The sequence below is a fragment of the Artemia sp. Qi Xiang Cuo genome, chromosome 7, assembly GCF_049724085.1.
Source record: "Artemia sp. Qi Xiang Cuo chromosome 7, ASM4972408v1, whole genome shotgun sequence".
NCBI lineage: Eukaryota > Metazoa > Arthropoda > Branchiopoda > Anostraca > Artemiidae > Artemia > Artemia sp. Qi Xiang Cuo.
Genome location: NC_142800.1, coordinates 49,029,991 through 49,045,661, shown reverse-complemented (window position 1 = coordinate 49,045,661; position 15,671 = coordinate 49,029,991). Strand labels below are relative to the sequence as shown.

Sequence of the window (15,671 nt, the reverse complement as noted above, 5' to 3'; positions counted from 1 at the left end):
TGCACTGGCGCTTTTTACAAATGCCAACACTAGTTTTGACAGAATTACACCATTGATAAAGGATGAATCGGTGAAGGTGCGTGAGCCCATTGCAATATGACGCTGATTGGTGATTGTATGAGGAACAAGTAGTTTAATATTGTTGCCATTGGCTCTCAGTTTTTTCACGGCCAAAGCAACAGAACTCATTACCTGTTGTTTGCGTACATGTAGTATTGCTGAAGTGAGGGAGAGACTTACATCAGGAGTGGCAGCAAGTTCTTTTCTCACTATGAAATTGGAGGATGCAAGCGTTAGTTTTATATCCACTTTAACATTGGGCAGCAGCCAGTGGGGTATATTAAATATTTCATGATATATTTTTCCAACTAAATGTAATTCACTAGTTGCAGCATTTTTAATTGCGTCTTTACTATCAGTATTAGTAAAAGATTCATGTCCATTGGAGGTGCCTCTCAATTTATTGTATGACTTGGGTGTCATCAATTTTAACTAAATAAAGCTCGTATAATTTGGGAGATTGTTGCCTGTGCTCACCAGCGTGCCATTGATGTAGAAATTGATTTGACGAAATAAATTATGTACTATACAATTTTCATAGGATATTCCATCGCCCCGAATTGGCATTGTATTATAGGATTTCATGACTTTAATTTTCAAATCTATAAATGTTGAAGACATGTCCATAAATTAGTATTCATTGGAATAAATTTGAAAGTTGATATTATAGGAGATGGGTTTTTGTGGATAAAATTGTTCATAGTATCCATGCTTGACACTCACATCAACATTTTCAGCACTGAATAGATTCAATGAGGTGGTGATTGAAGGTTGAGAATCCTTATGTGGTAGGTAGGACATTTTAGGAGAAGAAATTTAGTTTCGATCTGACAATTTTCTTCCTGGGACTTCTGTTTACAGCACGTGTCCGCTTTTTCCTTCTTTTCTTTGACAAGAGGGATGTCTTTAGTTTCCGACCTGAGTCGAAACTGATGAGGGATGCAATGTTTCTCGACCTTTTTAAGCCTTTACCATTTTGTTTTAATTTCTCTCCAAGTGTTCACGCACTGGACCTAAGATTTTCCGAAGCACTTTTTTTAAATCCTTGCCAGAGCCCCAATCGTATAGCGTAGAGGATGCAAAATCTGTCGCAGCCGGTACAAGATATTTTCTAGCCAGTGGTAGTGAAGAGCGAAACAGCTTAGCAAACCAACTGCCAAGAACGTAGCCAGACAATGACGAGCGCCCTTTGTAATAGTCCATTCCATTGCCGTGTTGTCTTGGGCCAAGAGTATTAACATAGCAGTCAATATCAGGACAAGTGAATACCACTTTTTTATTAGACATCTTGCTTTTGAACGATGGGTCGAAAATGGCATGTAATCACAGCCAACCCTTTTGAAATTGCTATTGGATCACCCAATTCGGTTCTTAGTGTTAACTGACAGAGTTCCAAATAGGAAGTGTTTACGGGAATATGTTGAAGATGCTTTATATCGTAGTGGTGAATATGTTCTTGATTGGTTTTTCGTTCAAGAACTCGTAGGAGGGGAATATTTGAATTACCAACCCGAGATGTTTCCACAAATGAAGCGTAGAGAAATATACAAGTGTCTGCGGTGAAGGCAGGCGGGTTGTCAGCAAAAATGAAAGTAGTGTTTCCGGCACTTTTACCATTGATTATATTGAGCTTAAAGCCAAGAACATCCTTTAGATTATCATTGAGAATAACCTTTTCACTGGCAATAGGTGAACTAATGTAGATCTTGCCCTCCTCCTTTGAATAGTTGAAATGAAAAGCCCCATTTTTACGAGCGGAAATTCTTTTATTAATAGAACGACATAAATCATTAATACAGGTGAGTTCCTCATAGGGTAATTCAATATATGGATAATCCATCCAATTGATTTTTTGAATTTGTTCTTGATCACCTGATGATGGCGGCGGCCAATCATAGGGTATAATTTTTATTTCATATTTACAATCCTTTCTCAGGATGTCATAGGTATTTTTGAGAATACAGTAGACAAGAGCCACTTCATACTTTCCATCGTCATCGAATTTGATGGAGGGGGAGAGTTTCGTCCAAAAATCACTTGTTCTATTCAAGTCATTGTAGAGAGGATCAGAAACATTGGACATGAAAGTCACAAAGAAATCATTGGGCATTGTCAATATCTTCAGCACTGACCCAAGAATCAAAATCTGAGTTGTATCCTAGCCAGCAAACAAGCACCTGTTTCTTGCCATGGTGTGTACGACTCTTTAATATCTTTTCAATTTGATAAATTTCACTAGTGTTTCTAACTTTTTGCAGTTCATATTCATAAAAACCGCCGAGAATCTCATCATCTTTGGTGTCTCGCTGTCGATATGTCGTGGGCTTGGAGTCGAGGATTTTGGACACTTTAAAAAGTTCGGTGCTCGATAAATAAGTTCCTTTTTAAAAAATATTGGTTGTTATATTAATTTTAACTGTATCACCAGCATTTAATTTCTTCTTTTTTTTTCCGTTTTTCACCCTTGGAGTATTGCTTTAGAAATGCATCAAATTCGTTTTAATTGTATTGAACATCAGGTGGTGTAGAGTTGGACAGAGATCGATGGGGTTCTTGATTATAAATAAAAATTATTTTATATAAATCATGAATAAAAGCCGGTGTATTTTTAAATGTGAAATATCTTGAAATTAATATACGAATCGTTCTTATTAATAGTTAAGCAAATACAGCCTTTATCGGGCTGTGACTATGATAAAGTATTGTATTATATTTCAAAAGAACCTTTTGCACATGGGGATTAACAAATTCACTGCCACGATCCGATTGAATTTTTCTATATGAATCCTGTTATAGAATACTTTCAGTGGCTCTTGCAGTTTCAGTACCTCTTTTTCACCGTAGCGGAATGGCATATGCATAACGAAAGAAGACATTGATTTACACCCGAATACATTGATATGGCGCATTGTGACGCTGTTGAAGTGTGTCTAAAGTTAAAAGATCCGTTTGAATTATATGCAGAGGAACAAAGGCTTTAGTTTGTCGATATTGTTTACTGCGAAGCCTGTGATTCCGATGTAGTGTGTAACTCGGTTCATTTTCTAGATACTCTTTCGCATTTTTCAATGTGGTGGTGCCGGAGACAGCTTTGGAAAGTGTTTTGGGAGAGCTTAAACTTCCCGCTTCGCCATTATTTTCATAGACACCTTTCAGAACTTCATCCATTTTGAACGTAAACACGTAGTGTAATGTCCACTCCCCTTTTACACAACGGAGGGTAAATCAATTCGTCTTCGCTTTTGACTAGAAACCACAAGTGTTGTAAAATCAATGGAACTGCTGGTATCTTTAAATACTGAATCTTCTTCTTTTTTGAATGGTAGTGTTGGAGGACTATATTCTCTTAGTTTCTTTAGAAGTTGCTTATTGCCAATAAGACTTTTGGGAAAGTTTGATACACACAGAAAGGTGTATAGATTATCGTCAAAGGATATGAGTCCTTTACGATTCGTCACCATATCACAAATTAAATCAACTAGATTATAACTTTTTCCCTGAATTATAATTCGTTTCCCTGTGCTCTCGACTTGAACTTGATCGCCAGTTTCCAACATGAGATAAGACTCATGAGATAATACTCTTTTACTCTGTTCTCGATAGGTGAGTGGCAATAGGTTTCCAATTTTCAATACAATTGAATTCAATTCCTTCTCCTTTGATGCTGCTGCAGAATCTTGAGATGTTTCATGTTTAGAGGGATTGATAGTAAGTCTCTCACGATAAGGTTTATGTTTGTCCACACGTCGCAATATATCTTGAAGTAAAAACATTTTTTTGTCATCGGCAATATTCTCATCATTAATGAATTTGCTTAGATTGTCTTCAAAATGTTCGATGGGCGAGAGGACAAGTTCAAATGGTGTCAATTTATAGGGTTTTGCCATTCTCACTAGAGAAAACTGTTTACAAGTCCTGCAATTATCGGTAGTAAAAGTGTGAAAAAGCTACCGCCTGCTTGAAGGAGTCGTTGTGTTTTAAATTTGTTTCCCTTGTTTTGTCAATCCAACACACGTACAGTGTTACGATGGTGATGTGTCTGCTGTCTAACAACTTCTGGCAATTGAACATTGCACTAAGTTAAATTTAAACATAGTTCAGATATTAGATTATCAAAATTATTGTAAAACACTTGTTTAAGTATAGCCATCCTAAGCAATGGTTTTGAAGTGCTTAAAACGGAAAACAGATGTCGTTGTTCTTGTAGTTTCTTCAGTGTCATAATGGTGACTGATAGTCTTTTCTACTGTTCACCGGAAGATCTACTGTAATTTCATTGTTGAAAATGTCGGTGACTACACGTAGATCCTCGGGCGTGCTCTGATTAAGATCCAGCAAAATGTAACCGTAGGGCTTGCTAGTTACCTGAGTTTATGCTGACAACAAACATGTCGGGGCGCCGGGATATATCTGTTTATTGAGAGTTATGAGCCAGCTAGAATCACGAACAACTCTATGGATAATATAGACTGTGTAATTCAAAGCAAGGGTTCGCATACATTTCCTCTGATGAAACAGATTGTGTAGAACCAGAGTAACGGAAATGTGTTCATGATGGGAGCGAACGGTGAACAGTTGTAGCATATCCTGTGAGAACTGTTCAATGGATTCAGCCAAATCATCAATAATCAGCCACGAGTTCGATTCAATACTATTGAAAACATCAAGTCCCCGTATGAATTGTATTGGTATGGATATGGCAATAGCTTTTATTTTATCATAGGACTCCTGCCAAATACTATAGCAATAGTAGATTTTTTTCGGTTTTTCCAAAAACATTTTATCGCAATTTTGAATTATTTTAGCTAAAAGTGTTGTTTTCACCGACATTTAGGAACCACACAGAAACGATCTGAAGGGAGTTTTAAACTGATACATGCTGTTGACAACAGTTGGAATGCAACTAACTGTAAATCATACGTGCTCGATGAATAAGTAGTAATTTCCCGCATGGATCTGTCTATTCAAGAACAACAAAAAAACTATATTTCGTGACAGCATTTATTTCGACACTCCATGAAAACAAATATTTGCAGTCAACATGAACTTCACAACGATAAAAATAATAACACCTGTTCAACAAGAACAATTGAAAAAATTTCATGGTCAACATGAAAACTCTATTTGTTCAACAGGAACAACGATAACACTTTATGTACATTATAAAACACTTTTTTGTCCATCAGCAACCGTTTTTGTCTATAAACACTTTTCTATACAACACTTTTCAGTCCATCTACAGCAGTGTTTGTACAACACTTTTCTGTACAAAAACACTTTCTATACAACAATAAAAAATACACTTGGAACATGAACTAGCACAGTTGAACGTTATGAATTTAAAGGCAGGGCCCCCCACCCCCGGGACCATGAGGCCGACGGCCGGCCGGTCACGGGCGGGACCCCCCCCCCGGGGACCGCGGGGCCGAAGGCCGGCCGGCCGCGGGCGGGACCCCCCCCCCTCCCTCCGGGAGCGGCGGTGGAAAAAGAATAGTTGTCGTCACTGCGGCTGCTACAGGTTAGTGGATGGGTCAGTGGTTAAGCTAGTGAGATTGGGATTAGTTAATTTATGAACAGGTTGGGGTGGAGGTTAGTTGGTTAGGTTAATTTATCCAGACCAAGTTGATTGCTATAGTCTATGCATTCAACTCGATTTGAAATACGGTAGTGACCGTGGGGTAGAACACTCACACCATTTTCGAGCACATACACTTTGTTGGATATGCACGAAATTGCATTCTTCTCCACTCTCACAGCATAATGATTATACTCTAGAGAGTAACTTGCAAGCACTTGTGTTCTCCGCACTAGGCTACTTTCTAGACAGTCTCTGTACACGCTCATGTTGAAATTGCTCTTTACACAAGATGTAGGCACCCCTTTACACGCCTTCTTTTCTTCCCCACTATGAGTTTCCACGCAATAAGCTTTGGGGCCCGGGAACACCCCCTGGATATCAAATCACTCCCCGTCTCTGATTTTAACATTAATAGTTGGTTGGAGGCTTGACGTTTCACCAACTCGGGGTAGAGAGATGGATTCCAGTTGGTGAAATCCATCCGCGAGCTGATATGCACCCCCTTTTGCAAATCACCCAATAAATCCCATTCAGTCCCATTTACCTTTAACAACAGAGAATCTGTATCCCCATAGTAAGTTCGAACCTCCCACTCCCGTGGCCATTGCACCTTACACACATTGTAAAAGAACGACAACATGAGCTTTTTCGAAATTTCTAGTACTGAACTGCCGCCTGCTATATTCTTGTTCAGTACCACATTTCGCTTTCGCTTGTGTAGAAGAACCATACCAGTCTCTATGTTTGTGAACTATGTAAAATCGGGATTGGCAATAATTTGTACACACTCACGTGGGCCAGTCACAATATGACAGTAAGATATATTACGTACGCTCTCACAGATGTTGCCAAACGCTGAATTTACACCGAGCTAGTACATTTCCTTCTCCACCTTTTAATTTGCCCTAGAACGTTTATCAACAAAGGTGTCGTTAAACGTTTTCAAGTAGGGTCGTTGATTGAACTCCAGGACCCTGTGTATTTTAGTGATCTTGAAACAGTTGCTCACCATCCAGTGCAAAAGCACATGGTGAACAACCATATTCTCTTTAGGGTCCAAATCAGCTATCAGTTTCTGTTTGGAGGGGGTCCAATGCATTCCCATATTCTCAAACAATGATCGATTGTAGGGGCTCAGAGATTCCCTGTTCACGGGTCGATTGATACAGGGAAAGACAAAATCTTTGACTGAGTCGTGAAGCGCCAGCGGAATGTGACCGTCAACTTCAAAGAACCATCCTTGTGGCCCATTGTCCTCGACGGTGGTAATGTCGGGGAACTCACATGGATTCTCAAGCCATTGATAGTTCCCACACGGCAAAGAGTAGTGGGACATTGCCGAGGGGTATAACGAGTTCATGTCCAAGAACACTGCATTTGACTTTACACCGGTGCTTTGTCCGCTCGGATCGGTTGATAAGACGCGGTCCCCATGAAAAACATACCCCCCCCTCATTGAACGCTCTACAAAAAGGTGCTGATCTACATCGGTGATTAGGCCGATGTCATCCCTGCTAATTTTTAAAATTAAATACATCGCTAAATGGGGTGTAGAAAAATAATATCCTATATCTAACCCGAACTCTGAATAGATTTGGTCTGTATTCTTACAGACTATATCCAACAGAGTTAGAACGTCACTGGCCAAGTACAGTCTAGAATAATCCCACCCATTTTTACAATCCCCCTTGGACCACACCTTCTTGGCAAACTCATACTCCTCGGCTGTGCATTCACTGTTGGTCAGTGAATTGTAAAAAGCTTCAATTGGAGGTAGTTTCTCCTCACTTAAGCGAGCGCCAGAACAGTAATAGTCGTATGCGTATATACCTTTGCAGGTCAACAGGTCATATATTTCCCCGTCTGGAAAGTGCTGTTTAAGCAAGGGAAAGCTATCATAATTGTCCCTTTTTTGCACTTTAATCAACTGACTCAATACCTTGGGGAAAAAACTACAGGACTCTAAAAATCTAATTTTAGTCCAGAACTTTTGCTCATTATCCACTACCTGCCATTTCAGTTCGAGAAGCAGTAACTTCTCAGCCGATTTGGGAATTATGTAATAAGTAAATGAACTACTTACTCATGGAAAATCTACTCCCCCTCCCTCCCTATGCATACGTACCAGTGCCGGTAAAATAAATTTTAAGTCATAATTGGAATTATGAATAAAAACAGGGATAAAAAACCGCTGGCTAACATTTAAATTACACGATTGATGCGCAACCCCTCTAAAATTACTTCCCCCCGAGGATATTTCCTGACACAATTGATTATGATCTCTGAATTTCCCCCGACCCACGCTTTTCCCTTTAGTCCCCTTATCCCCCTCTGGAAACTCCCCCTTACAAACCCAACATATTTTTTGATTTTTAATCGCGAGACGATCCTCTGCAGACAACACCATTGGATAATGCGTATTTCTCAAACGAGAAATAGCACCATTAGCCGTGCCAATCAGTTTAGTCAATGCCTTGACCATGCGCTCGTTCTCATCCAATGTTTCAACTATTTCTAACAAACGCATGGTGTTAGAACTGTCTCTTTGCGCGTGGGCGTAGGACACTGCAATAGCCTGATGTTCTTTGACTCGGTTTGGATATTGGGGGTCATTCACCTCCACCAGCTTAGCTTCACAGTCCAAAGATATTTTGTTGCACTGGAGAAGGGTGTTTTGGAAATTTTTAAAACGTAAAATGGCCCTATCCCCTGAAACCGTTTCCACTGTCTGATAGCCATGCCGTCTACAATGCCTCATGTGATTTTGCAACTTTAATTCAGTCCAAAATCTAGAGAGGCATGTTGGACAGTAGAAACGTACCCCTCGCCCCTTTTTACCCTCCCCCAGAACTCTACTAATGTCAGTGATAGGGTTAAAATGACCGATTGTGTTCGGTTGACTAGGTGGCGTGTATAGCAACCAAACCCAGTGTTTAACCAAATCAACTGAGGGGCCCCTTACGGGGAATACAACCTCCTTCTTTTTAGAGTGAGTTCCATCTTCAAATTCTGTTTCGTATTGTACCACAGTAACGCCAATATTTAAATGGGTATTAGCCCTTTCAAAAATGTCAATGGATCGAAGTATTATTGGATATTGCCCCTCCAAACGAGAAAAATCTACAATAGGGAAAACGGACCCATCCTTCCCATGCACAGCCCAAATGTTTAAATTTTTCTTGCTAGCGTCCCAAGCCAGAGGCTCGAATGCTGATATGAGGACAGCACATCTGAAACACATTTGACCTGTTTCAAAACAAATCCGCTGGACACCTTGACAATCCACTCGATCAGTATTATATTTTAAAACTACTGACCTCACATACCCTGCCCCCCTCAGACAGGAATATATTTATTAATTTTGAATTTATTAACGCTGATATTTTAGTTACAATAATATAAAGAGACACTCCTGGATTCATTAAAGTTATCAAGAGGAGGTATAATTTGACCCACCAAATCCATGAAAGCTACCCCAAAATTTCCCAAATTCGAATAAACCAAATGCATCTCGGAATGTATAAAATGATAGTAAACCTCACTTTTTCCCTCATCCAAATAAAACACTTTTAAAACAATGGAGACCTTAATTGAAATCCCTACCTCCCCACAATTGAATTTGATTCTCCAGAAGTGCACGAATTTTTTCTACATATACATACACAATTTCTACAGGGTTATAAACAAATTTTCCCCCCATAAGTGAATTAAAGGGATCTCCAAACTTCGAAGTGAAAACAACTATATTCTTTAAAATTATATTCGACAATTGAAAATCGGGGAGAGTTGTACCCTCCTCCCCCGCTTGTATATTACCCCCACCCCCAAGTTGTTCAACAATATCGGGAGAATGCGCCACTTCAGTTGTTCGAAGTGGAGTCGTTAGGGTATCGGAGGCGGGAGGGGGAGGGTTCCCGGTAAAAAAATCTAAAAGCTGCAAAGTATTAGGGCTCAAGTCTACCAGCACAACAGCGCTACTAACTACATTAAAAAAATCAGCTAGAAAGTCATCAATATCGGAAGGTACTTCAATAGAGTTAATGATTTCGTTGTCCTGAAACTCCACTGGCGGTGTTAGAATTGGTTCTTCCTCTTCTTCACTGGACGGAGAGTAGGGGACCAATGCTCGTCCGATCTATAAATGAAAAAATAGCTTATTTTCAAAGTGTTCAAATCATCCCTACTGTTAAAATTTGGATTATTATTGCTTAATAACATTTGGTTAATTCAACTGAAGATAATCTAAGATATGACATAGAAGGCGACAATGTGGTTGTTTATTTTCAAAGTGTTCAAATTTTTTTTTTTCAAGGTACTGTACCACAGCGCGTTCCCTGGCCCGTCCCTGCCCCACCGGTGCCACCCTTGGGCCCTGCCCTGACCCGTGTTGCAACCCCCCGCGCGTCCCCAACCGTGTCCCAGACCGCTTCTCGTACCCACCGGCGCATTCCGGGCTCCGTAGCTCCCGGCCATTTACATAATGCCCGCAAAAAGTTGAAATATTCGCTTAGACTGCATAAGTCCAAGTTTCTATCTAATTCCGTTCTACAAGTTCGGTGAAATCCTCATTAACTCACAATTATAGTAAGCCACCGCGCGAGTGTTCCGATTTCCAAGACCGAACTTCAGACGAGGAAACAGTACAATTAAATGCTGTAAACCGTTAACTCAGTATATTGTCAACAATGTTTCCCCATCACTAAAATATTGGCAAGGGTTTGTAAGATTGAAAGCTATTTTAAAAATATCCTTGCACAAATTACGGGATCCATATGTGACAGATAGATAAATGGGAATAATCTCTCAGTTCCTTCTCTTAAAACTATGTGATATTCAATTGTGAAAAATATGGGATTTTGAGTTTCAAATGGTGAGCATTAATTGACTTGAAATTACCCATGAAAAATATTCGCTTATGAGATAGCGGCGAAGAGATAGGGTTAATTCATGTAAAATAGCAAAGATTAGAAAAGAGTTTTTTCTTTGAAAAAAAATTACTTTAAGATATCGCCGAGGGTGGGGGGAGCCGAGAAAACCCGGCTGGGGGGGGGAGGGGTTAATATCCCGCTGAGATAAGTTTATATTGGGAATTTAAAAAGAAAAAAACATTGGAAGAAATAGAAAGGTAGGAAAAAATGCTTACATTTGCATAATCCGTCTGGGCTTGGGTGCCCGAAGGACCAGGTAGTGCATGTTGGAGGGCAACCTCACACTCTTGTGTAATTATGGCAACACTATCAGTGGCTTGCATAGATGTGGTGGCGGCGGCGATGTCACTGGCTTGTACAGATGACCCAGCGGGGTTCACCATCCTGTGAGCAGCCGCCCATTCTCTTTTCGGTTTTTGAACAGACTGTATTGCTGTCTGCATGGAGGACACAGGGGGTTGGTAAAGCGTGGCTCTGGATGGTTCAGCTCTTACGGATGGTATAGATGACGTGGGGGCTTGGTGTAGTGCGCCCCTGGTTAACCCAGCATACCTTATGACGGAAGGCGGTGATACTCCTACAGGAGTCACTTCATTTAGCCTAGCCCTCTTGCTTGGTGGGTGGCATTCTTCAAAATTGTCCTTAAAAGAAGAGAAAAAATTTGTATCAAAATAATTTGCCCCTTTTTTTTACAGAAAGAAAGTTAGTACCCTCATCCATGTAATTTATCTCTTTTCAGTAAAGCAAAGAGTAAAAATTTCGCGAGAAATATATTATGCTTAGAAATCAAAAGTTTTTATTAGACAATCAGTAGTCTATAGCCTTAGGATAGGAATCATTGTTTCTATTTTTACCATTTAGAAAAATATTAAATTTTCCGGTCTATAGGCTTTAAATTAGATCGTTAACCCATCGACCTGTAGGCCTATATTATGCAAACATAGGTTAAAATGCTATTCAATTTATACATAATATTAGCTACATGCAACTCCCAAAGACTTTTCTAGCCCTGCACTGTTTGTTTTCATTTTACACTGATGGCGGTAGAATTGAAGGCATTGCCCTCCCCCTTTACATAATTTACTTACAATGAAGCTGTTAGAAGCAATGTATTGCCCCCTCCCCCCTTTCACATAATGTTCTAAATATATTGTTAAACTTAATTTGAAAATAATCTCTTTCACCGGCTCTCTGACAAATACAATGCCCTTACTTTTAATGCGAAGAAATAGTTTGTTTTCATTTTACACTGATGGCGGTAGAATTGAAGGCATTGCCCTCCCCCTTTACATAATTTACTTACAACGAAGCTGTTAGAAGCAATGTATTGCCCCCTTTCACATAATGTTCTAAATATATTGTTAAACTTAATTTGTTTAGAATCTGTTTCTCTACTTCCATACAGGTTACGAATCTACAAGCTTAATATACAGCAATCTCTTTTTGCTTAAAACTGTTTTAATGTGACAGCCAAAACAAACCCATTTGGCTAGACCGATAGCGTGAACACATCGGAAAAGGGTGACAAAGTAATTATATGCTTGCGGAAATGTATTGTCAAGTTAGCGGCTTAATAGCGACGGGTGTCACAGAGAAAGGGTGATAGCTAATTATAGGCCTCACATTGGAGTCTTGTGTCAAAACAGAGCGGCATTTTCATTAAAAATTGACAGAAGTCAGTGATCGCTTTAGCTGGAAATATAGAAGGAAGCAATGTCACGAAATGCAATTTCTTTTTGCGAGAAGTTTATTCTAAACCAATGGTGGGGGGGGGGATTTAGTTGGAAATATAGAGGGAAGGAATTTATTGAAATGGTATTTCTTTTTGCGAGAATTTGATTGTAAAACAATGGTTTGGGGGGGGGGGGCAAAGGAATAGATTGACGTTTTAGCTGAATATACTGGAGGATGTCCAAGGAAAATAATTTTATTTGAAAATGTACTAAAATGGAACTTACATGGTAAATTGTAGTTGCCAAGGCTTCTAATTCATCAATATTATCCATTGTAGTGGTTTACACTGTGTCAAAATACTTTCTGATAATTTAATCACATTGCATGTCCGTTATATACGAAATCTCAATGGGCGAGTTGTTATGTAACGGGGAAAACCATATGTAACAAGCCCTCTGATTGGTTGAGAAGGAGGATGTAACCGACTCGCTGATTGGCTGAGAAGGAAACACGTGATCTAACTGTTTCCGGGAAACTCATAACATTTGGCGAGAGCAGCAACAACAAATACTATTTCTGGATCATAACATTCACGATCGATTACGCAATCAAGTTCTCGGAAATTCACTTCCCCCTCGAGTCCTAGATCAATAACATTGTTCCCGTTAGAATTCAATGCGCATGTGCAACCTTCGTTCCGGAGTTATTACACACAGAAACACCAAATAAATCGACCTTGGAAAAAGAGGTCATTGACCGATTACGCAATCATTCTCCCTAGGGAGGCTATGCCCATATAAGGAGTTCGTTCAGTAGTTAAAGGGTCACTTCTACTATCAATATTTATAGAATTATTAACAGGATCAATTATGGCTAGAATTTTTTTTCAATCTCAGCCATTATTCAGCAAGATCAATAAAAAAGTCCTGATATGAAGCCAAAAAAGAAGATTGGTCGGCACCCCTTTGTTTATAGGACTGCAAAAGAATAAAATAACCTGCCATCAAAGGTGGTAAAATCACCTAAAATCCAATGAATGTACTAACAGGACGACGGATATACAAGGATTGTACTTTGCGCTAATAAATAAAAAACAACTTACACACTGCCTGAAAAAAGACACCAAAAAGTCAATCTGAACACTTTGGCTGCAAAGATTCTATTTTGCTTTGCTTCCTTTTCCTTAATTTTTAGTCATTTTTGTTGTGTATTTTCTACTCCTTGTTAAGCATGAATGCTCAGAAGGACTTTTTTTTTTAGAAAAGACAGAGTTAATTGCTTGATTGGACACACACAAAATAAAAAAACAAAAAACAAAGGCAGAAGCCATCAAAGATCGATTTATTTTCTCAAATGTTTTTTTATTTATTTATTTTGTTTTTAAAGAAAACAGTCTGCTGCGGTTTTTTTTACAGTTAAGAACTGAAATTAAAGCTCTCTAATTGAGGAGCCTTTCTTAAATCCGCAAATATCAAAATGAGCTGAACTCCAGAGCTGGCTTTAGTCTCTGTAGGCTAACTTAACTAAATCTCATTACGAATAGAACTGGCCTTAGGTAAGTCTCATTATTAGCTGAATCAAATTATGAATAAGGCTTAAGTAGTCAACAATATGCCTCCCATTCATTATCCTTTTCCCATGGTTCATCCAATAGAATGGATAGCTGTAGAAAGCCCCCTGCATTGAAGCCTAGTATTTTCCTTTTTTCAAGGCTGCAATAGTAACTTCTCTTTTTGGGATTGGCCCAAAGCTTAAAATTTTGAAATCAAGTATTTCAACAAGAAAAATTTGAAATAACCCATAAGCAAAGCCTAAAACATGTTTTGGTAACATTTTTTTCTCTTTGAAAAAAAATTTTTTTTGAGACGACTACACAGAAAGCATTTTGTTACATAAATAAACAAATAAACACAAATAGACCTTTTGGCTTTTGGCACCAGGCTACAAGATTTTATAGAAAATAAATGCGTAATTTTAGCGCGAGTCTTGTGCCTTTCAAGGCACCCAATACAATACATAAAAAAAGCCAAAAAACGACTAAATTTCTTTGAATATTTCTCACAGTGGATAAAGCAGCACCTGGAAACTTTGAAGACTGCAGTTCAAACCTGCCTGTTGCAACACATTCTCTCTTGAGCTAAATATAGCCTATAAACTGACCTCAGATTTGCATGTGTTGGCCTCTAGCAGGTTTGTTCTGTTAATTAGTTATTAGTGATTTTTGTATTTCTTTAAACTAAGATGACCAAACTGATGGCTTTGGCCTATAGTCCAAAAGTAGATGAATCTTGTCCTTATCATATGCAAGTTGCAAGTAATATAAGAGTAAAAAGAAATTTACCTTTTCCTCAACTCCAGGAGGAGGTGGAACAAGTTTTTGCATTAAGGACGGAACAAGCCCTTTCTCCTGATTTTGCTGCACCATACTACTCATTCTGAAATGTAAAACACAGCAGTATTAATTTAGTACTGCATGACTTACATATCTCAGGTACAACTAAGGGTACAAATTAACAGAAAGGAATCCAGCTGAGCCTATGAGGCAATAATGGATGGGGGGGGGGGATGGGGGAAACAAGTTGATTTTAAATTTTGACTTGAGGAGACCAAAGGTAGCTTATCAAGGACACAAAATGTTTGAATAAAATATGGTTGTATTGATTCTTAGAGTAGAATGTTCTTTTACACGTTGATCTAATTAGAATTTCTGGTTGTGAAGACACTTCAATTAAAGTTTCAGAGCCAAAGGATCCTAAACTGGAAACTAGGGGCAACGTAGTAAAGAGCAAGCCCTAGCTCATGGCAACCATAAATTTAAAGCACGTTTTTGTTTCAAAGAAACAAGAGCCATTAATGTTACAATACAATTATAATGAAAACTGAAATTACCTCTTTTTTAACACAAACAAAATTACAGCAAGCAATCCTTTCCAATGAAATTCTGCAAAGATGGGGCTGTTGAGCAGGAAAGTACAAAAACTGAATTTGAATTGCCAATTTTTGAGTTGTGATTGCAATTTTTTTAAAAGAAACCATGCAAAATCTGTTCTATTAATTTTTAGTTTTAGTGAAACTTACTTTTAGGGGATGACAGTCATATAATTCAAATCTTCTACAATAAAAGTTATTTACTTAACATATGTACTTTTATAACATATGTTTATTAACATTACTAACATATTGTACTTAACAATATGGGCTACCATATAATATTGGAAGATCTTTGGCATACGTAATGTTTGCTTTTTCAAAGAAAACAAAGGCAGATAATTCAAAAGCAGAATTAACTGGTATCTTTACAGTTTCCCAAGGAATTGGTAAAATAGCACACACAGAGTTATAGCTAGTTAACCAGCTTAGCAACTTTATTACTGCTTTGAAATGTATGAAACAAGGCTCTCTACTAAGCCTAGCTCTTTCAATAATACTAT

General features: G+C 38.6%; 1 protein-coding gene across 3 annotated transcripts in view; it reads right to left on the bottom strand.

Annotated features, from left to right (window-relative positions):
* Sf3b2 (splicing factor 3b subunit 2) overlaps positions 1-15,671 on the bottom strand; it is a 92,456-nt gene that overhangs the window by 48,825 nt on the left and 27,960 nt on the right. For all 3 annotated transcript variants that reach the window (XM_089091573.1, XM_089091575.1, XM_089091574.1), the window contains exon 2: positions 14,582-14,675. In XM_089091573.1, coding sequence (XP_088947699.1) covers positions 14,582-14,674 — 93 coding nt within the window. In that variant the 5' untranslated portion in view covers position 14,675. The remainder of the gene's footprint in view (positions 1-14,581; positions 14,676-15,671) is intronic.